Source organism: Scylla paramamosain, chromosome 37 (assembly GCF_035594125.1).
Source record: "Scylla paramamosain isolate STU-SP2022 chromosome 37, ASM3559412v1, whole genome shotgun sequence".
Lineage (NCBI taxonomy): Eukaryota > Metazoa > Arthropoda > Malacostraca > Decapoda > Portunidae > Scylla > Scylla paramamosain.
The window spans coordinates 10,970,853-10,994,991 of record NC_087187.1 but is presented as its reverse complement, the minus strand read 5'-3'; the positions used below and the strand labels follow the sequence as shown (position 1 = coordinate 10,994,991).

The following is a 24,139-nucleotide window of genomic DNA, read 5'->3' as shown; positions in this document are numbered from 1 at the left end:
GGAAAGCCAGAAGATCACCAGTAGAGCGGCCTTGACAGAACTGATACTGGCAATCAGATAGAAGGTTGTGAAGTGATAGATGTTTAAGAATCTTCCTGTTGAGGATACATTAAAAAACTTTAGACAGGTATGAAATTAAAGCAATAAGATGGTAGTTTGAGGCATTAGGATGGTCACCCTTTTTAGGAACAGGCTGAATGTAGTCAAATTTCCAGCAAAAAGGAAAGGTACTGTATTTGATGGCTCATAAGATGCACCTTTTCTCCAAAAAAAGTCTCAGGAAATGAGCCTGCGTCCTATGAGGCCAAGGTTCAGCATTGAGGCAGTGCTTGGTGGTAAGTCTATGACAGTGGTTCTCAAACTTTTTCATGAGCGACCCTATTTGGAACATTTCATTCCTTCGCGACCCAGAGTAAAGTAAAGAGAAAGAAAATGTACAATGATATATACGCTTTATTTTGGAAAAATAAATAAATACAGTACAATCCCTCTTATCCGGCATCAATGGGACTGCCGACATGCTGGATACTTGAATATTGCTGGATACTTGAATAGAAGTGAAATTATGTCCACAATCACCACCCTACACTCACGCATCTTACCATAACAAAGATCAGCTGATCTTAATCAGCAGCTGATCTGATCAGCTGCTTAAGTGTAAGCACAACACGCTTCCTCTTTTCTACAACTTTAGGCATGATGAAGGCGTCAGGCGATAAACAGTGCACACGCGGGACTGAGTCACTGAGTAAACACAGTGCAGTGGACCATGGGCAGCGCGAAGCAGTGCGCTCTGGTGGCGAGGGAACAAAGTATGCCTCACGCAGGAATTTTAATCGATTTTATGAGTACACATTGATTTTTTATTGATTTTAAGGCTCGGGGAAAAATGTGCCGGATACTTGAAGCTGCCGGATACTCGAATGCCGGATGAGAGGGATTTTACTGTAATGTGTACAGCTTGTGTACAGCAGTCAGAGACACCATTATGTGGGGCCCAGGAGGAGGGAGGTGGGGGGAAGATGAACATACATAACAAAAGTAATTTGTGGTTAAAGAAGAATAATTCAATTAAGTAACTGAAACACTGAAAGCATGATAATGTTCCTGTGTCCCTGCGACCCATCAAAATTGATCTTGCAACCCAACTTTGGGTCGCAACCCGTAGTTTGAGAACCACTGGTCTATGACAACAGAGGCTCTAAAATCAAACCCAAGACATCTTCGCACATGTAAACAAAGTGATGATTGGTATACACCCCAAAACAACTCTTTCTTTCAAGGTAACAATATATAATAGGTCATACTTACCGGTAATTCACATAGAATGACAACAGTCAGGAAGAATTTGTCTAAGTGACCATGCACCATGCATTGCATGTACCAAAACAAACACGTGATTGGATACGCGCTGAACCCAGTAACACGGGCAAGCTTCACTGCATTCTTTACAGTGTGATGCTGTTACTCCTTGAGGTAAGACACTCTTTCATACAATTAAAATTGCACCTATCTTTTAACATTCTTCAGAACAAACTTTATTATCCCTGTAATCTCTCACAGTCACTGCCGATGCCATATGCCAGGTACATGTTTACATCTCAAAACAGGATTGGTACATAGGCTACAAGCAAATATTAAAGTTTTTAAATGATATTAAAAGATATTTTTGGCTAGATGCCAGAAGTCATGAGGGGAGTTAGATCTTGAAAGATTTTGACACTTTCTATTAATAAAGGAGTTTTTGGCTAGTTGAAGAACAGGCTTGGCATGGTTCTGGGAAGAAATATAAAGTGCATGAGATTCTGGTGATGGAAGGCTTAAGTACCTTTTGTGGGCCACCTCTCTATCATGTATAACACGAGAACAGGCTGTGGTAAACCAAGGTTTGGAAGGTTTAGGTCAAGAAAAAGAGAGGAATGTATGCCTCCATGCCAGACACTATCCTCTCTGTTATGCACTTGGCACACAGAGACAGGTCTCTGACACAGAAGTAGTAGTCATTTCAAGGAAAATCAGCAAAATACCTCCTCATGTCCACTCAACTAGCAGAGGCAAAACACCAGAGATGCCTCTGCTTAGGGGGATCCTAAGGAGGGATAGGAGCAATAGGACAAGATACAGATATGAGATTGTGATTGAAAGAGCCCAATGGAGAAGAGAGGATGACAATATAAGCAGAAGGTTTAGAGGTTAGGAAAAGGTCAAGAATGCTGGGTGTATCTCCAAGACGGTCAGGAATACAAGTAGAGTGTTGCACCAATTGCCTTAGGTCATGGAGGATAGCATAATTGAAGGTTAGTTCACCAGGATGGTCAATGAAGGGAAAGGAAAGCCAAAGCTGGTGGTAAACATTGAAATCTCCAAGAATGGAGATCTCTGCTAAAGGGAAGAGAGTCAGAATTTGCTCCACTTTGGAAGTTAAGTAGTCAAATAATTTCTTATAGTCAGAGGAGTTAGGTGAGTGGTATACAGTACAGATAAATTTAGTTTGAGAGTGACTCTGTAGTCGTAGCCAGATAGTGGAAAACTCAGAAGATTCAAGAGCATGGGCAAGAGAGCAGGATAAGTCGTTGCACACATAAACTCAACATCCAGCTTTGGATTGAAAATGAGGATAGAGAAAGTAGGAGGAAACAGAAAAGGTGCTACTCAGAAAAGGTTGCCTCAGTGTTTCAGTGAGGAAAAGAAGATGAGGTTTAGAAGAGGAGAGGTGGTGTTCTACAGATTGAAAATTAGACCTAGGACTGTGAATATTGCAGAAGTTAATGAAGAAAAAGTTGAGAGGGGTCTCAAGACACTTAGGGTTGTTATCAGAAGAGCAGTCTGACCTGGGAACATTTGTGGTCCCCTCCCCAGATGGGGACTCTGAGGCTGGTGTAGGAGTCACCATGGTAATTTTGAATTTTTGAGTGAAGGGTGTTTCTAATTAGGTGCTTGTAGTTTTGTGTGGAGGAAGAGAGTTGTCTTTAGAGGGTAGGCTGTGACTGCCCCTTTGTCTTGTGAGACACAAAGGGAAACATTCAGTGAGGTCACAGCTGGGTTTAATTATAAGTTGACAGCACTCCCTGATCCAGCACTTTAGTTTCGGCAGGTACCTATTGCCTCCTCCTATTGCTATTCCTATTGCTATTTTTCACATTTATATTGTATTGCATTAAGAAAGAAAACACTTTTCATTATGAACCAACAGTCTGGTTAAGAAATTAATGCTGGCGGCACACTAGGACAATCTCAATAACTGTTGATTGTTTTTGCTACTCCTTTTCTGTTTTACTATTCAAAGTGAGTCGCAAGTTGGGGGATTTTGGTTGTTGAGGAGTACGGATAACAGTTTGTTCTAGCATGTTGCTGCTCACATGAGGATTCAAATATATCTTCTATTTGTGTTTTACTATACAGATAAACTAAGATGTAACATGATTTATTTGTAATTTTGTTCCTAATACATATTCAAATGCATTATTTGTAAAATTCGTAATTATATGATTTCATTAAGCATTCTGACTATCTTTGGTGATTTACATCCCGCGTATCTTGAACTACCAGTTAGCCATTATATATTCAATGTTATGAGCAAAACATCTCTGTCTGTCTCACAGTCTCTCTTGAGAGCGCAAACTTTGATTTCTGACTCGTTAAGATTCTCTCTCTCTCTCTCTCTCTCTCTCTCTCTCTCTCTCTCTCTCTCTCTCTCTCTCTCTCTCTCTCTCTCTCTCTCTCTCTCTCTCTCTCTCTCTCTCTCTCTCTCTCTCTCTCTCTGGTTATAGCTCCTAAACTAATCATGTAATATTTTCAAAAATGCTCTCATTGTTTTTCTGTGATAATTTGGATAAAATCTAACCTAACCCAGCCTATAACTAAACCTAACCTAACATAACTAAACCTAACATAGGAGGGTTATAATAACCCACCTGGGGTCTCATCTGCATCAAATCAGCTGATTAACAAGGCATAAATCAAGGTTTGCACTCTCTCTCTCTCTCTCTCTCTCTCTCTCTCTCTCTCTCTCTCTCTCTCTCTCTCTCTCTCTCTCTCTCTCTCTCTCTCTCTCTCTCTCTCTCTCTCTCTCTCTCTCTCTCTCTCTCTCTCTCTCTCTCTCTCTCTCTCTCTCTCTCTCTCTCTCTCTCTCTCTCTCTCTCTCTCTCTCTCTCTCTCTCTCTCTCTCTCTCTCTCTCTCTCTCTCTCTCTCTCTCTCTCTCTCTCTCTCTCTCTCTCTCTCTCTCTCTCTCTCTCTCTCTCTCTCTCTCTCTCTCTCTCAATTCACAGAGAGAGAGAGAGAGAGAGAGAGAGAGAGAGAGAGAGAGAGAGAGAGAGAGATTTCGCTCTCGCTTCCCTGGTAACACTGCATATATAGCAAATAACTGAGAGCTCAAGACACGCATCAGCAGGACATAAGCCACCAAAGATAGCCAACATTCCTACTAGTCAGCCACACCAGTTTGGTGGAAGACTGAAATTAGCAAAGCCTTGAATGAACAATATTCACAATATTACTGCTACCAATATATCTACAGTGTCATAGTCATAAAAAACAAATTATATGGACAGCTGTTGGGTATCCTGCTGTGTGAAGGTAAAACCAGTTTGTTTTCAGAACAGATCTCAAAATTAGCAAAAAACCAGCATCAGTTAGGGAAATTTTTTCTCAATGTGCCACCAGCTTAATCAGTATAATTAGAAAATTCTTTCTTATGTCCTCCCCCTGGGAATTACTGTCACCTCCCTAGGGAGGCACGCCCCCCAGGTTAAGAACCACTGGTTTAAATGGTCTAAAATTCACCAAAATTCTTCTGCCTAAATCTGTGAAGCCAATTATGCGAGTTGACTGCCATAGTTTTTTGACACCTTGCCTTACGAGTAATGACTAAATCTTAGTTATGAAAAGATTCAAGGAAATAATGTTTTGAGAAGAATTTAACTACGTTTTCACTTACTTTCCTTGAGTCTCTGTTTTAGAAGATCTGAATTTCCTTATGAATTTCTTTATCATATGGTCTATGTATTTTATTTTGTAATTTTTAATGTACTGTGCTTTAGCATTATGCTTAAGTCTTATGTAAACATTATAAACAAATTTACCTAAGTCAGTTTACTCCCATTTTCTTTTGACAAATAGCACTTTCCATGTGAAAAAAAGCATATGAAAGTTTTTGTCCAATTATGAAGTTATAAATTGATAAACTCTGAATTATTGTGAAAAATAAGAAAAGAGTCATTTTTCAGTGTCCCAAACAGTTGATAAAATGAATTAGGTAGTTTGTTTATGAAGGTGACAATATGATACAATTACAAGACACCTTACCTTCATGTGAGTATGGAAGTTTGAAGTCCATCGAATGTTACCACTACAACCTTGGCACAGTGCTTGCATTTCACTTTCATTTGAGTAGTAGGATCTGTCTTGGAGCTGCCATGAAAATGGTCTAGTATTGGTTTCCCCATGATGATCTAAAGATGTACTTGTTGAGGAGGAATGGAGTGGAGTGGTGACTCTACCTGCTGCCTGCCTTGAATAAGCCAGCAGCATGTGCATGTACAAATGTGTTGTTTGCCTTACATAGCCAGCAACACATGCATGTACAAACATGTTGGGTGATATAGTACTACAACACACACACACACAATGATAGTTCCACAGTTGATCCACACATTACAGTAATTACATACAGTGTGTTTCATATGTGACCCGCGGCTGTGCATTCCCACACCAGCCTGGCGGCAATAATTTTTACAAGTACTGCATTTCAAGTCTGCTGAAACACACATAGGCTTTGTGTGCATTTGACTGATACTCATATATCATGGGAGAAAAGCAAGTAAAAACATGAGATGGTGCTAAGCTTTCAAAACATACTTGGACTTGAGAGCAAAGTGCTTCATGGAAATTACAAAAAAAATAATCACAGTAATCACATTTTAATCATTGATAAATTGGATTACAGAAAATATGTGGAATGTATGTCTCCATGCCAGAAAGGGGGAAAAAAAAATGAGAGTTGTTGCAAAAACCTACCACACTGGACAATAGCTGGGTTTCTAAGTAGACCTTTTTTTAATGCAATTTTTTGTTGCCCTTGGCCAGTGGCTTTCTTGCACAAAAAAGTAATTCTTGTTTACTGGAATTGATATTAATGTTTCAATATATATATTATCAGGATCATGCTCAGAAAATTTCCTTGAAACCCCAAAACAGCTTCTTTGTTTCTTTTTTATGTGAGGCATCTGGTCAAGGGCAACAAAAAAAAAAATAAATAAAAATAAATAAATAAATAAAGGGCCCACTGAAGGTACCAGTCCTTAAAGAAGACAGTCCAAAAGAATATCCAATATTATGAAGACAAGTGTGATGAAACATCCTTGAAAGAGTCTTAGGCAGGAGAAAATACAGAAGCAGGCAAGGAATTCCACTTTACTAGTAAAAGTAATGAAAGACTGTGAATACTGGCTAACTCTTGCATTAGGGAAGTGGACAGAATATAAGTGAGAAAAAAGTAGAGCCTTGTACAGTCTTTTGATCATTATCACAATGTAAAACTTGCCAAAGCAAAGATATGTTTAATTCCTACTAGAGAGAGAGAGAGAGAGAGAGAGTAATAATAGCATGTAGTGATCCCATGAATGTGTGTTGCAGTGTATGGCGGGGAGCTGACTGTTAGCCATTCCCCAAGCACCCTGCGGTTTGGGCATGCTGATGCCCTCAGAACCAGCGACCTTGATGATGTGTTGGCAGCATCCCTTGGCTACACTCCTGTACAGGTGAGTCCACACCATGGCCTTGGTTGGAGCAGCAGGGGTTTCCTTGCCCAACAGTGAATGACACTCTTTATTATTTACTCCTATAGGAGAGAGAGATATGGGAGGGAATAGGAGACATTCAGATGGTAAATAGTGTGTAGGTATAATATAGTGCACTTCAGTATTATATAGATAGAATTTACTGTACTTGAAGTTTGTAGTTTGAGTGCAGTATGTTTTGTAATAATTGGTTTATTGTTGGGTTAACCTGTCAGATAAAGTCAGCTATTGTCAAATCATTTTTCCCTGTGTGTTTAATGTGAGCAAAATAACTGTTTGATCTCATGGTATGGCAGATAGTTGATTTTCCTTAATGGTCATTAACCATAGCATTTTCCTGGCCTCAAGAAAGAGCATACATTGAATGTGGGTTTATGCAGCATGTTTGGTGCCATGCCAGTCTTTATGCTAATAGATTTTCTCATTGTGTTCTTAAATTAGCCTACTTCAAAATAATGTTTTATCCCATCATACTATGCTGTAATTTAGGCTTTAGTGTATCTTTTAGTTACAACATCTAGGAACTCACCATCTACGATTTTGTATGGCAGACTTCACTGTGGCCAGGACTCACCATCACCTCACCGTTCTCCAGCCCCACCGCAGCTGTACTGGTGGAGGTGCACAGTGGGGGTGCCAGTGTGCGTCAAGAGGGTACCACCTATGGCCTCAAAGAAGATGTTTCTATTGACGAAGTGTTTAACCACATAAAGAATGTTTATGGCTCCCGGGCCCAGCGACATACCCTCTTTAAGCATCTCACTGTTGACACCTCGTGAGTACTTTTCCCTTGCAGGTTTTGTGGACAGAAGGAAAACTTCCATAACTCAGCATTCTATAAATTGGAATTTCATATAAATTGGCAACAAAATATTGAATAAAAATATTATCTAATAAGGCAATTTCTGCAAAATATTTGTAAGTTGGCACCATGTTGACTAAACCAAATCAAGCATGACCTATAGAGGAATTGCAGTGACGTCACAGCTGCGTTGTCTGCAGCTTGTATCTGCGACTTTGGCGTCCATCTTCCCTGGTAGATGTTTATATTCACACTCAGTCCTTTGCTCTATAAGAGAAAATGAAAGGTAGTTCATCTTCCATGCTTTGAGTGATTATTCCAGAGCATTAGACAGTGCAGCTAAATTCTGGTATACTGAAAAAATTAGGGTGTTTGGAGGCATGGACCCTTACCTGATATGGAAGCACCTGTCAGTATCCTTCCTTTTGCTGCCCACCTCAACCTTCCAGCATTGCCTAACACATCATCTTCAACTACCTGGCAAATAGTAAAAGCCAGTTGTTTTTTGAGCAGTCCCTCAAGGCATACAAGAGCTTGGAGGCTGACAAGTATTTTATTGCTGATGGTGACACAAACTCTTGGTACCAAGTTCATCACGACAAAGGTAGGAACATTTAGTTTACATGGAATATGACGGTCTTTTAATTCACTTGGAGTTATTAGTGTCAGGTTTGTTAGTTATTGGAGACTACACTCTTGAAATAATAAGCAAGAGTCGGTAGGTTAGATCTTACTCTGAGACCGACTTACCACATGTAACCTCTCAGCAACATACGTAACCTGTATGTCACAGCAGGTGTGTGCTACTTATGTTGCAGGTATCACATGTAGCTTGTACAGCAAAACTTGCTGCCAGAAAATCTTGGCAATGTAATTTGGGTTTTTTCCATCCTCAAACCCAATGCATCACCAAAGTCTCAGTGTCTTGACTGTAAGAAGACAACATTGCAAGTACATGCCTGTCATTACTAGCTGTGTTCACACTGGTCTCTGCACTCCTCACACTCACACTGATCATTATTCAGTCGTGCAAGATGTGTCAAAGCCAGTAAAACAAAAGTGGTATTAAGTTTAATGCTGGGTTCAAACCAACATTTCCAAAGTAAGGGATGCCAACTGATGCTTCCATATTAAGTAAGGGTCTGTGCCTTCAAAATCCCTGTTTTTTTTTTCAGTATACCAGAGCTTAGCTGCACTGTCTAATGCTCTGGTATGATCTCTCAAAGCACGGGGGATGAACTTCCTTTCATTTTCTCTTGGAGTGCAAAAGACTGAGTGTGAACATAAACATGTACTGGGGGAGGTGGAACCCAAAATGGCTGATGTAAGCTGCAGACAATACAGCTGTGACACCACTGCATAGGTTATGACATGACACTGAGAAGTGCTACTGGTCCTGGTTCTGGTTGATGGTCAGGAAACTTACCTTTTGCAACACCATCTCATTGGTGTAATCTTGGTTAGTTTCTTTTTGCAGTCTGATCTGCTATCTTGTTTTTCTCAAATATCACTTAATTTTCTTTATATTGTTCCTTTTATTTTCACTCTTTTCTTCCAAAAACTGTATGGTATTTATTTTGTTGCTTCAGAGTTATTGTCATCAAAAAGGAGCTCACCAATAATCCAACCATCATTTTCTGTATATGGTCTTCGTTATTTATCCCCTTTTCTCCTCTGGTTTCTATCCCTTATTCTTGTTATCAGTCCATTCCCTTTCTCTTGAACCAAGGTGCTGTTGGTAAACAAAGCTGATGCTACATGACATGTGTGGCTGCAGGGGTGAGAAACCAAGAGTGAGGCAGCCTCACTCTCACCCCAGCAGCCATATGCATCATGTAGCACCCACACCTGCTACACTTGTTTACTTGCAGCAGCTTGTCTCAAGAGAAAGGGAATAGACAGACAACAAGGATAAGAGAAGAGATGAAGACCAGAGGGTAGTGTTAATATGAAGCACTGTTAATATGAAAACTATTGGTTTCTCACATACTAATATGACCCCCTGTTATTTTTTTTTAACAGAGCATGAGCTGATAGCATTGCTTTCTAATTAGACAAAAACACAATTATGTGGGATACATTGAGGGCCAGTATGAATATGTGTTAGTGTGTACCAATACTTTTATGTTACCACAGGCCAAATGACAGTTGGATCCACACCATACCCAAAACACAGGTGTTGGATTACTCACAGGAGCCTGATGCTTCTTTCCTGCGGGAGATGGCTGCCTTGGTGACCACAGCACGTACAGTGAGTAGAAATAGGATTTTGCATTACTTATATTGACTCACAAATATTTGCTGATGGACTTGGCTTTTTTTCATCACATTCCTATGGTTGTGTCACTATTATGGTTCTTGAGTGTCTGTTTCTATCTATGGCTTTGATCATCATTTAGGTAGAGAATCTGAAATACAACTGAGGGTGGTGTCACTGTAATAACTGAATGTACATGACCTTATGGAATCTGCAGGAGTGTGGGTCTTAATTATATTTTATATAGTACATGTGGGTGCTTTGTCACAAAATCTGATGTAGTGGGATTAGAAGCAAGTTGCAGAATAATGAAATCTTTCAGTTATCAGTGTGCAGAAGAAGAGGTCAGAGGTGAGAACAGATTTGTCTTTGATGAATTTATCAAGGAATTTTGTTAATTTGGGAAATGTAATTTGTGCAGGATGTGGTATAAGTGCTAGTATAGTGACAAGAAATAGAAGTGGATGGAGTAAGTTCAAGTAACTGCTTTACTGATACTTCAGAGACTCATAGATCCAAGGAATACTTTTGTGTGTGAGTAGGGTAAAACTGTATGCTAGTTAGACTTATATGGTTTAGATATGTTGACAGGATGGTAGTGTGAATCAATGTAGAGAGCTAGGGATATAACTATAGTTGATCAAAGAAAACTCAAAATGGTCTAGAAGGACCTCAGTGATCCAGGCCTTAGGATACTGATAGAGAGTATGCAGCCAGGAAGTTATTTTGGAAGAAAGATGAGAGAAGGAAGTGAAGGAGTATAAATATGAAGAGAGGATGAAGTCCTTGTAGGTACCATAGAGGAGGTGAAAGGTGTGTGGAAAATCATTTGATCATTTAGAACATAAGAACATAAGAAATAAGGGAAGCTGCAAGAAGCAACCGGGCTTACACGTGGCAGTCCCTGTATGAAATATACCTACCTATTTCCATCTATTATCCCCATCCATAAACCTGTCTAATCTTCTCTTAAAGCTCTCTAGTGTCCTAGCACTAACAGCATGACTACTGAGTCTGTTCCACTCATCTACCACTCTGTTTGAGAACCAATTCTTTCCTATCCCCTTCCTAAACCTAAATTTTTCAAGCTTGAACCCGTTATTTCTTGTTCTATCCTGGTTGCTGATCCTAAGAATTTTGCTTACATCCCCCTTGTTATAACCCTTATACCACTTAAAGACTTCTATCAGGTCCCCTCTTAACCTACATCTTTCTAAAGAATGTAAATTTAACAACTTCAATCTTGATACAGGGAGTATCCTTTTAGTCATTCTCCTCTGTACTGATTCTAATAGACCTATATCTTTCCTATAATGTGAGACCAGAACTGCAGAGCGTAGTCTAGATGAGGTCTGACCAGTGCCAAGTATAACTTTAATATTACTTCCGGCCTTCTACTTTTAACACTCCTAAAAATGAATCCTAGTACCCTATTTGCCCTGTTTCTGGCTTCTATGCATTGTTTTCCTAGACGGAGTTCAGAGCTAACTATAACTCCTAAATCTTTCTCGTACCCAGTACCTACCAGATAATTACTCCCAGTGAGGTCTAAAGCACTGTTCAGGGGGTGCTGTGAACTTATCATTAAACCCAGCTGTGACCTCACTGAACGTTTCCCTTTGTGTTTCACAACACAAGGGGGCAGTCACAGCCTGCCCTCTAAAGACAACTCTCTTCCTCCACACAAAACTACAAGCACCTAATAACACACACACCCTTCACTCAAAAATTTTAAAATCATGGCGACTCCTACACCAGCCTCGGAGTCCCCATCTGGGGAGGGGACCATAAATGTCCCCAGGTCGGACTGCCTTTCTGTCGACGACCCTAAGTGTCTTGACACCCCCCTCAACTTCATCATTAACTTCTGCAACATTCGCGGTCTAAGATCTAATTTTCAATCTGTAGAACACCACCTCTCCTCTTCTAAACCTCATCTTCTTTTCCTCACTGAAACTCAGGTGTCTGAGGCAACTGACAGTAGCCCCTTTTCTGTTCCCTCCTACTTTCTCTATCCTCATTTTCGATCCAAAGCTGGATGCTGCGTTTATGTGCGCAATGACTTAACCTGCTCTCGTGCCCACGCTCTTGAATCTTCTGAGTTTTCCACCATCTGGCTATGACTACAAAGTCACTCTCATACTAAATTTATCTGTGCTGTATACCTCTCTCCTAACTCCTCTGACTATAAGAAATTCTTTGACCACTTAACTTCCAAAGTGGAGCACATTCTGACCCTCTTCCCTTTTGCAGAGATCTCCATTCTTGGAGAGACTTCAATGTTCACCACCAGCTTTGGCTTTCCTCTCCCTTCACTGACCGTCCTGGTGAACTAGCCTACAACTTTGCTATCCTCCATGACCTAGAGCAATTGGTGCAACACCCTACTCATATTCCTGACCGTCTTGGAGATATGCCCAACATTCTTGACCTTTTCCTGACCTCTAATCCTTCTGCTTATGCTGTCACCCTTTCTTCTCTGTTGGGCTCCTCCGATCACAATCTCATATCTTTATCTTGTCCTATCACTCCAATCCCTCCTCAGGATCCCCCTAAGCGAAGGTGCCTCTGGCGTTTTGCCTCTGCTAGTTTGGGGGACCTGAGGAGGTATTTTGCTGATTTTCCTTGGAATGACTACTGCTTCCGTGTCAGAGACCTGTCTTTGTGTGCTGAGCGCATAACAGAGGTGATAATGTCTGGCATGGAGGCGTACATTCCTCACTCTTTTTCTCGTCCTAAACCTTGGTTTAACACAGCTTGTTCGCGTGCTATACATGATAATAGAGGTGGCCCACCAAAGGTACTTAAGCCTTCCATCACCAGAATCTCATGCACTTTATATTTCTGCCCGGAACCATGCCAAGTCTGTTCTCCAACTAGCCAAAAACTCCTTCATTAACAGAAAATGTCAAAACCTTTCAAGATCTAACTCCCCTCGTGATTTCTGGCATCTAGCCAAAAATATCTCCTATAACTTTGCTTCTTCTTCTTCTTTCCCTCCTCTACTTCAACCAGATGGCACCACTGCTATCACATCTATTTCTAAAGCTGAACTCTTTGCTCAAACCTTTGCTAAAAACTCTACCTTGGACGATTCTGGGCTTGTTCCTCCCTCTCCTCCACCTTCTGACTACTTCATGCCACCTATTAAAATTCTTCGCAATGATGTTTTCCATGCCCTCGCTGGCCTAAACCCTCGGAAGGCTTATGGACCTGATGGGGTCCCTCCTATTGTTCTCTGAAACTGTGCCTCCGTGCTTGCACCTTGCCTAGTCAAACTCTTTCAGCTCTGTCTGTCAACATCTACCTTTCCTTCTTTCTGGAAGTTTGCCTACATTCAACCTGTTCCTAAAAAGGGTGACCGCTCTAATCCCTCAAACTACCGTCCTATTTCTTTAATTTCCTGCCTATCTAAAGTTTTTGAATCTATCCTCAACAGGAAGATTCTTAAATATCTATCACTTCACAACCTTCTATCTGATCGCCAGTATGGGTTCCGTCAAGGCCGCTCTACTGGTGATCTTCTGGCTTTCCTTACTGAGTCTTGGTCATCCTCTTTTAGAGATTTTGGTGAAACTTTTGCTGTTGCCTTGGACATATCAAAAGCCTTTGATAGAGTCTGGCACAAAGCTTTGATTTCGAAACTACCCTCTTACGGTGTCTATCCTTCTCTCTGTAACTTCATCTCAAGTTTCCTTTCTGACCGTTCTATTGCTGCTGTGGTAGACGGTCACTGTTCTTCTCCTAAATCTATTAACAGTGGTGTTCTTCAGCGTTCTGTCCTGTCACCCACTCTCTTCTTATTATTCATTAATGATCTTCTAAACCAAACTTCTTGTCCTATCCACTCCTACGCTGATGATACCACCCTGCACTTTTCCACATCTTTTCATAGACGTCCAACCCTTCAGGAGGTAAACATATCACGCAGGGAAGCCACAGAACGCCTGACTTCTGATCTTTCTAAAATTTCTGATTGGGGCAGAGCAAACTTGCTATTGTTCAATGCCTCAAAAACTCAATTCCTCCATCTATCAACTTGACACAACCTTCCAGACAACTATCCCCTCTTCTTCAATGACACTCAGCTGTCCCCCTCTTCTACACTGAACATCCTCGGTCTGTCCTTTACTTATAATCTGAACTGAAACTTCACATCTCATCTCTAGCTAAAACAGCTTCTATGAAGTTAGGTGTTCTGAGACGTCTCCGCCAGTTTTTCTCACCCCCCCAGCTGCTAACTCTGTACAAGGGCCTTATCCGTCCATGTATGGAGTATGCTTCACATGTCCTGGGGGGGTTCCACTCATACCGCTCTTCTAGACAGGGTGGAATCAAAAGCTTTTCGTCTCATCAACTCCTCTCCTCTAACTGACTGTCTTCAGCCTCTCTCTCACCGCTGCAATGTTGCATATCTAGCTGTCTTGTACTGCTATTTTCATGCTAACTGCTCTTTTGATCTTGCTAACTGCATGCCTCCCCTTCTTCCACGGCGTCGCTGCACAAGACTTTCTTCTTTCTCTCACCCCTATTTTGTCCACCTCTCTAACGCAAGAGTTAACCTGTATTCTCATTCATCCCTTTCTCTGGTAAACTCTGGAACTCCCTGCCTGCTTCTGTATTTCCACCTTCCTATGACTTGAATTCCTTCAAGAGGGAGGTTTCAAAACACTTATCCAACAATTTTTGACCACTGCTTTGACCCCTTTATGGGACTGGCATTTCAGTGGGCATTTTTTTTTATTAGATTTTTGTTGCCCTTGGCCAGCATCCTTCCTACATAAAAAAAAAAAAAAAACAGTTTGGTTGTTTAATGTGTACCTACTGTGTGGGTTTCCTCTACCTACGCTAAGTAATTTGCATTTATTGATATTAAATTGCATTTGCCATCTATCCGTCCATTCATTCATTCTATCTAAATCTGCCTGCAAAGCGATGGCATCCGATTCTGACCTAATTAATCTACCTATCTTTGTGTCATCCGCAAATTTACTATTTTTTTATTTTTATTATTAAACATAACGGAGAAGGCAGAGTGGGACGAGCGCAAGCGCTATAAGTTGCCAGATGACAACCCCCACCCACCTTGACCGTAGAAAGAAGAAAGGAAAAGCAATTAGCACAATAGTAGGATGAAATCAGAGCAGGAGGAGAAAATAGGTTAAACAATTATAAAGAACGCCTCAACGAACTGAGAATTATTAAAACTCACAAAAAAATTCAACAAAAAAAATCAACAATTCTGACTTATTTAATATATGTCAGACAACACGAGTAAATGTAGTATAACTACTTAAAACTTGATGGTATAAAATCACAGGTATAGTTACATAATTTATCACAGGTATAGCTGCAAAAGCAACCAGAGTTTAATTGACTAGACTCTTCAAGATTTTGTTCGAAGCAGACTTGAATTTTTGCACATCACTCGCAGTGCATGTGCCCTCGTCAAGCATGTTCCAAAGTCTTACAGCACAAGGAACAAAGCTTCGCTGAAACTGACTGGTGTGACACCTAACCTGCTGTAAGCAGCGCACATGTGAATTTGACGCAAGTCGAGTGTTTCTGGTGGGCACAAATGCATTTGGGATGGAGGCATTCAGCGGGTGAAGCTGGTTGGCATGGATCTTATATAGCATGCAGACACTGCTGACATTGCGTCGGTGACCAAGATCCCAAGCTGCTTCGCCACCACAGAGGAACCTAGCGGAGGAGACAACTCTGTCAATGAGACGGAGGTGGGACACAGCTGCGGAAGACCACACAGGAGCACAATACTCCAGCAGTGGAAGAATAAAACACCGGAAGCAGCTGGCAGAGATAGACTGGTCACCAAAAATCCGGTAAGCCTTCCTCACAACGCCAAGCTTTTGCGAGGCAGAACTGACAAGACGCCTGATGTGCCATTCAAAAGACAGTTTTGAGTCGAATCTGACACCCAAAATATCAAGCTCATCACATACTGTTAGAGGCGCGCCATCAACAAGCAGAGGGCCGTGAAGGGGATTTAACGTGCGAGAGCGTGAAATGCACAAGCATTTTGATTTTGATGCATTCAGTTTCATGTTCCAGGTGCGACACCAGTCAGATATACGTCTGAGATCCTCATTCAGGGATGTACTAACATCAAGACGTGAATTCGGTGACTCAACAGTAGCAACAAGTGTCACATCATCTGCATATCCGTAAATAGGATTGCTAGTGATTTGTAGTAGATCGGAAGTGTAGACATTGAACAGCAGAGGTCCCAGTACGCTACCCTGGGGAACACCTGAGTGGACGCTGTACCAGTCACTGTAGCAACTATCAACGCACACACGGTGGGTGCGGTGGGTCAAAAATTGAGTCAAGATGGACAGTACCGGGCCACCAACACCAAAAGATTGCAGCTTCCTGAGAAGACCGGCATGGTTGACTCGGTCAAAAGCTGCAGAGAAATCAAGTTGGACTACCCTGGCTTCATGCCCACAGTCAAGAGCTTACTGAATCTTATGAGAGATAGTGAGTAGCGCATCCGTAGTCCCTAGGTTCTTCCGATAAGCAAACTGATTAGCTGGTATCAAATGAGAGTGTTCAAGGTAACGAGAGAGACGATCAGAAATAACATGTTCAAAGATCTTAGAAAGTAACGGCGTGATAGAGATTGGTCTATAGTTGCTGGCATCAGATGATGGAGAGCCTTTAGGGATCGCTGTGATGTTCGCATTTCTCCAGCACATGGGGAAACTACCGGTCAGGATTAGGCGTCTAAAGACTGCACTCAGTTTGGGAGCAAGAACTGCAGCTGTTTCCTTCAGAAACATAGGAAACATCCCAAGCGGATCCGTGCCGCCATGGGAGTCGAGTGCTAAAAGTAGTCTCATGACTTCCTTAGACCTAAAAGCCAGTTTTGTCAAGACTGGCATGGCGGGAGGCAACTCGCTGGTGGGGGCTGGAGCTCGACAGAGCTTGGAGTCAAAGTGTTTCATCAGCAGATCAGCTTTGCCTTTTGGACTTGTGATCAGCTGTCCAGTATCAGAAAGCAGAGCAGGGAGAGATGGTCGCAAACCAAAGACAACTGACTTCAGCGTGGACCACCACTTGTGCGGGTCAGATGCAGTGGATAGTTTTTCTTTAGCAGAGGTAAAATATTCGCTCTCAGCAGTCCTGTAGACTGCCGCACAGGAAGCTCTGGCAACAGTGTACGCATCCCAAGTTTCACGTGTCCTTAAGTGTGACCACCTGCGATAAGCCGCTTGCTTAGTGTCTCTAGCAGTACGACAATCAATGTTGAACCAGGCCTTGTCGTTGGAGCGCAAACAAACTTTCTTTACAGGAACCCTCCGAGAGATAATACGCTTCAGTTCCTCATTCAATGCTGAGACAGGATCAGGGTTGCTCAAGATCGGTCCTAGACGAATACGAGAAACGTCTTCTCTGACAGAGCTCCAATTAACGCGCCCCTTCAAGAAGACCTCTTTGGTGACTGTGTATGCAGGAATATTTTGTCTCAAGTTAAGTTGAATACTAATCGCAGAGTGATCTGATGTGCCAAGAGGTGCCATAGTGGTTACCTTGACTGTCTCTGGTACGTCGGTAAAGACAAGATCAAGCCGATTGCCAGCCAGATGTGTTGGACCCACAACTAACTGAGAACATCCAGAGACATTCGCAAAATCAAGAGCAGCACGACCTTGGGAGTCAGTTGGAGAAACTGATTCAAGCCATTCACGGTGATGGGCATTATAATCACCAGCAAAAACAAAGGCTGCCTTTCGGTCCTCATCTTGAATCATTGCCATTGCCATTAACAAGCAGTCAAAGATAGTATCGTCACTGTCAGGGTTTCGGTAAGAGCCAAGGATGTAAAAATTCTGGAGCTGCGCACATACACGAATGACGACAGTTTCATGACAGGTACACTCGTATTTCGTTTTCCGATGAGCTGAGAAGCCTTCGCGAATGTGAACCGACATGCCACGTCTCCTTTTAGCTACACTGCGACGAATGAAAAGCGGCTTGCTGAACCCGGGAATCATGAGTTCGGAGTCATGTCGGTAGTCAGAAACGAGAGTCTCTGCGCAGATGATCACGTCATGACATTGGCTGACAACAGAAACGTCCTTAAGGTTGGCAAAGAGACCTCTGATGTTGGAGTACAAGACCCTACATGTATGACGACGTGATCTAACAGGGCCTGGATTTAATTCAACATCTCCACAGCGGAGCAGCAAAAGATGTGAATAGGGGTCAAGAGATAAGAAAACTAACATGGTCAATGAGAACGCCAGGGTCAATAAAATCAGTAAGGCAGTCAGAGGATGAATAAAATGAAAACCCATAAAACTGAAAGTTAAAATAGTGGAACTACGAGGTCGAGCCTGGAGGTGCCGCCACACCAGGTAAGGCAATTATGTTCTGGAACCGCAAGTTCGCCATAATCAAGCGGACCCCGACAGTAGGGATGGCAAATAAAACTGCTGCCACCATACATCCCCTCATCCTGCCTGCACGACTTGAGATTGCAGAGAGAGGAAAACAGAAAGAGGATAGGAGTAAAACAGAAGATCAAAAGGTCACAAGCAAGAGAAAGAGAAAGACCTGATGTGTCACCCATCAGGGAAGGGAGGGTGGGAACTCCCTGGAAGACCGGGTGCACAGCTATGGCTGGGAGTCTGAATCCACCCTCAAAGATGGAAGGTAATAAGCAGGAGGAAAAGCAAGAAGCAGCTAGGGGAGAGTGAGGTTGCTGCATTCCTCATCCAGATAGAACTGTCCCCTACCCGGCGTGAAAATAGCTTGCAGATATACTACAAGCTATTTTAGGTAGTTACCTCTTGTCTGTCCTTTAAAGAAAACAACAGACATTTGGCAATGGATGATGGGTGCCACCCACCAACCAACTAACATCACTACTAATTCCACTATCCAAGTCATTGATATATATTAGAAATAACAATGGCCCTAATACTGATCCCTGTGGCACCCCACTAATTACATGACCCCACTCAGATTTCGAGCCGTTTATTACATCTCTTTGTCGCCTGCCACTAAGCCATGACCCTATCCAGCCTAACAGCTTCCCATCTATCCCGTGTGCCCTAACCTTTCTCAGGAGCCTTTGATGGGATACCTTGTCAAATGCTCTACTAAAGTCAAGATATAAGATATCATAACTATCACCATTATCTACTGCCTCGTACACTTTACTGTAAAAACTTAACAAGTTTGTCAGGCAAGACTTCCCCTTTGTGAAGCCATGCTTTGACTGATTTATCAAGTTATGTTTGTCTAAGTGTTCCCTAATGTTCCTCGCTATTATTGACTAATATTTTACCTAAAACTCAAGTTAAGCTGATAGGTCTATAGTTAGACACTAAAGTTTTATCTCCTTTCTTAAAGATGGGTACTACATTAACCTGCCTCCACATTACTGGTATCTCACCCGACTCCAGTGATTTCTTAAAGACAGAAACTAACGGCTCATCTCTTTGTATTCCTTAAGTACTCTGGGATATATTTCATCTGGTCCTGGTGTCTTGAACTTTTTTAGCCTATCTATCTCCTATTCCACTATCTCCCTAGTTTAATGAAAGAGAAGACAGTAGGGAAAGTATAGTGTCTATACTTTAATCATTTCTAGCTTGCAATTGGAACCTGATCTGCTCTTGTAACCTTGTCGCTGACTGGATAGTATCTCTTAAGCTCTTCACTGATTAGTCTATAATTCAGTCTGTTTCCTACTTACCACAGACACTGGCCTCTCTGCAAGTTGCCTATATCTCTCTTATTTTTTTTATATACTTCGTTTCTTGATCATTAGGCTGAAGAATGATTACAGATTACAAATGTGCTAAAAGAAAAATGACAAAATAATCTCGATAATACATGATGTCACAGAACTGAAAATGTTTAAACTGCTTCTTGTTCTATATACTGCTTTTTCATGGAATTAAAGTGATATCTCAAGTTATGATTGTCTCTGGTTACAAGTGATTTGGGTTATGAGTAAAAGGTAAAAGGTAAAGTTCACTTTATTTACATAAGCCATGGTATTGCCTGAGAAATTGGTTGCTAAGGATGATGCTAATAAGAGAAAGAACATAATTACCAGAGGCTTCTGCACACTAGGCATTTTTCAGGAAGGTATTAGTCATTTCTGTTACTTGGTCTGTGGCCTGTTTTGAAAACAAACTTGCATGTCCTTTCACACAGGGTATGTTTTGTCAGCATGTCTCTCACAGAAATGGAAATCCTTACACACTCCAGCAATCTGTGAATTGATTCTGAACACCAAATAACTTTATTACATAAAAGTATTTCCTGTTTAGTTGATAGTTCCATGATGTCGGCTCCAAGTGCCCAAGTGAAAATGCACAAATGTTCTTACAGAATATGAGTCAACTGTAATGGTATAAGGAAACACTAAAGACTCATTTCATAATGCCACCAAAATTATATAGCAATAATTAACTAGATACAAATTACTTTCAGATCTGATATTAATGATACTACTGATACTCAATTATATATATATATATATATATATATATATATATATATATATATATATATATATATATATATATATATATATATATATATATATATATATATATATATATATATATATATATATATATATATATATACTGATGCTCAATTTTATTAATACAGTAAAAACACAAATGGGAGCTTGTTTGAGCACCACTAGCCAAACTGTTATCCATTTCTTCCAGTGGCTTAAATCCTGCCATTTGTTGCTCATTTTGAATAACAAAACAAACAAACAGCAAAAATTGGAAGCTTGTTACTGAAAAATACCTAGTGTGTGGCATGATTGTGGTGTACATGTTGTTGAGTTTGCAAGGATATACACATACCCATTATCATCTATTCTGTTTCGCCAATTTCTCTTTTATATAATTTAGCATTGTTATTTTTAGGAAAATTACTTTTGTTTGCATAAAATATCTTGTTAATTGATGGAGTTAAGTGTGAAATGGTGGAATGAGTGAAAAGACACATACCTATAGAGATGGTATAGCTGTACTGAGAGAATGAGGAACTAGAAGTCTGTAACAAAAAGTGTGCTATAGATAAAATTGCAGGTCTTACATGATAGGAGAGGAGGGTCACTTAGAAGTTAGAAGGATAAGGCAAAGGAGAACAGATGTGAAAGGGATGCTGGTAGAGACAAAACACTTAAACAAGGAGGGATTGATTGGATAAGAAGTGAAGGCTTTCCCATCATAGCCACCCCATTCAGGAACATTCCTGAACAAAGCAAGGTGTTAGTGAGAGAGGGAAGATCATGTGCTACTATTTGGTGAAGAGGATCAACATATAGAAATTTGCATGCAGCCTTTGAAAATAATAATGATAAATTTGATAGTTATAATATGGCAGACTATACATCAGAGTGCAGTGTCAGTAGTCTTTAACATTGCACTAAGTTTGTTCATCTATCCTGCTAATATTTTATTCCTGTGCTCTCAGGCTGAAGAGATCACGACCATCCCACATGGTGGGCAGGATGTCATCTTCCTGGAAGTTAGTGGCATGGAGCAGCTGGTGAGAAAGTATGGAGCTGACTCTCCCCAGGTAAGCCTTACACGTACACACATTTTAGGATTGATAGAAGAAAATTGGTATTAGGTTTTCTCACTTATTATATAATGCATTAGTTACTGATATTACTAGTTTAATTTGTTTCATATGAAGTTAAAACTACCAGAATTTTACAAAGACTCTTTAAATTAACCTAAAATAAAACACCTCTTCTATAGCAAATCTTTTAACATATTTCTCATCCACATTTCTCTCCAAATAGTATCACTGAGAAGGGACCTGTTCCCAAACCCAGAGAGGTAATGGTGTGGGCATTTTTTGCAGGTTGAAGAGGCAAGCAGTGTGCTGCGTGCTCAGCTGTCCAAAGTGACAGAACTGATGCGTGAAGTATACAGTGACCGTGTTGTGGTGATGAGCGCCACAGTGGAGGAGGCCAAGCAGCTTTCTAGACGTGCCCGCTCCATACTGCAGGTTGCTGAGGTAAGCTCTGCTGAGGCAGGAAAAAGAACTCTAATGAGTTGTAATGATCTAATTTTACTACAGATGGAGAAGTAAACTTAGTATAGTGCATTTCAGTTAATTCACTTTATCACTTTTCAAAAACTTGTTTCTATTTGCTATGCTTCTTCCTCACTGATCAAAACTGTGTATCCCCATTTTGTCAGAGTGAGCCACTTCACTACTGTAATAACTGCATTGTTACCAGAAAACTACTATCCCTGTGATCCATCTTTCACTGAAACCAACAGATGAACTAAATGATGACTAAAAAGTAGACTTTGCAGGATGATCTATCCTACTTTGATAAGTTGCCAAGAGAGATGTAAGGCCTTAAGATGTTAGGATGAATGTCAAGATTGCACTAATGTACCAGATTGTTACTGTATGATCTTTCAACTTTCTAGGGTAATGGCACATAAATTAAAGATGGAGAGCACTGGAAAACTCTCCTTGATGCTTTGAAGTGTTTGTTCCAATTAAAAAGAAACCATTTGGTATGGTAAAGTCTTGCCATTACATCAGAGTATGAAGCTTAATAAGGCCACTGACAAGTTTTCAAGACATAGATACTGAAGCCTTGGTCATTGGTTAAGAATATCCTTCATATGGTGATAATAGAAACACTCTCAAACTAAATTTATCTGTGCTGTATACCTCTTGCCTAACTCCTCTGACAATAAGGAATTCTTTGTCTACTTAACTTCCAAAGTGGAGCACATTCTGACCCTCTTCCATTTTGCAAGGATCTCTATTCTTGGAGACTTCAGTGTTCACCACCAGCTTTGGCTTTCCTCTCCCTTCACTGACCATCCTGGTGAACTAGCCTTCAACTTTGCTATCCTCCACAAGCTAGAGCAATTGGTGCAACACCCTACTCATATTCCTGACCGTCTTGGAGATACACCCAACATTCTTGACCTTTTCCTGACCTCTAATCCTTCTGCTTATGCTGTCACCCTTTCTTTCCTATTGGGCTCCTCTGATCACAATCTCATATCTGTATCTTGTCCTATCACTCCAATCCCTCCTCAGGATCCCTCTGGCGTTTTGCCTCTGCTAGTTGGGGGGACTTGAGGAGGTATTTTGCTGATTTTCCTTGGAATGACTACTGCTTCCGTGTCAGAGACCCGTCTTTGTGTGCTGAGCGCATAACAGAGGTGATAGTGTCTGGCATGGAGGCATACATTCCTCACTCTTTTTCTCGACCTAAACCTTCCAAACCTTGGTTTAACACAGCTTGTTCTTGTGCTGTACATGATAGAGAGGTGGCCCACAAAAGGTACTTAAGCCTTCCATCACCAGAATCTCATGCACTATATATTTCTGCCCGGAACCATGCCAAGTCTGTTCTCCAACTAGCCAAAAACTCCTTCATTAACAGAAAGTATCAAAACTTTTCAAGATCTAACTCCCCTCATGACTTCTGGCATCTAGCCAGAAATATCTCCAATAACTTTGCTTCTTCTTCCTTCCCTCCTTTATTTTAACCAGATGGCACCACTGCTATCACATCTATTTCTAAAGCTGAACTCTTCGCTCAAACCTTTGCTAAAAACTCTGCCTTGGACGATTCTGGGCTTGTTCCTCCCTCTCCTCCATCCTCTGACTACTTCATGCCACCTATTAAAATTCTTCGCAATGATGTTTTCCATGCCGTCACTGGCCTAAACCCTTGGAAGGCTTATGGACCTGATGGGGTCCCTCCTATTGTTCTTCAAAACTGTGCCTCCGTGCTTGCACCTTGCCTAGTCAAACTCTTTAAGCTCTGTCTGTCAACATGTACCTTTCCTTCTTGCTGGAGGTTTGCCTACATTCAGCCTGTTCCTAAAAAGGGTGACCGTTCTAATCCCTCAAACTACCATCCTATTGCTTTGATTTCCTGCCTATGTAAAGTTTTTGAATCTATCCTCAACAGAAATTCTTAAACATCTATCACTTCACAACCTTCTATCTGATCGCCAGTATGGGTTCCGTCAAGGCTGCTCTATTGATGATCTTCTGGCTTTCCTTACTGAGTCTTGGTCATCCTCTTTTAGAGATTTTGGTGAATCTTTTGCTGTTGCCTTGGACATATCAAAAGTTTTTAATAGAGTCTGGCACAAAGCTTTGATTTCCAAACTACCCTCCTACAGCTTCTATCCTTCTCTCTGTAACTTCATCTCAAGTTTCCTTTCTGACCGTTCTATTGCTGCTGTGGTAGACAGTCACTGTTCTTCTAAATCTATTAACAG

The 24,139-nt window shown here is 41.1% G+C and overlaps 1 protein-coding gene across 1 annotated transcript in view; it reads left to right on the top strand.

The window, feature by feature from the left end:
- The window catches only part of LOC135091499 (renin receptor-like), a 29,805-nt gene that overhangs the window by 1,247 nt on the left and 4,419 nt on the right, over positions 1-24,139 (top strand). Inside the window, exons 2-6 of the mRNA XM_063989192.1 lie at positions 6,635-6,759; positions 7,350-7,573; positions 9,737-9,851; positions 21,336-21,440; positions 21,732-21,887. Coding sequence (XP_063845262.1) covers positions 6,635-6,759; positions 7,350-7,573; positions 9,737-9,851; positions 21,336-21,440; positions 21,732-21,887 — 725 coding nt within the window. The remainder of the gene's footprint in view (positions 1-6,634; positions 6,760-7,349; positions 7,574-9,736; positions 9,852-21,335; positions 21,441-21,731; positions 21,888-24,139) is intronic.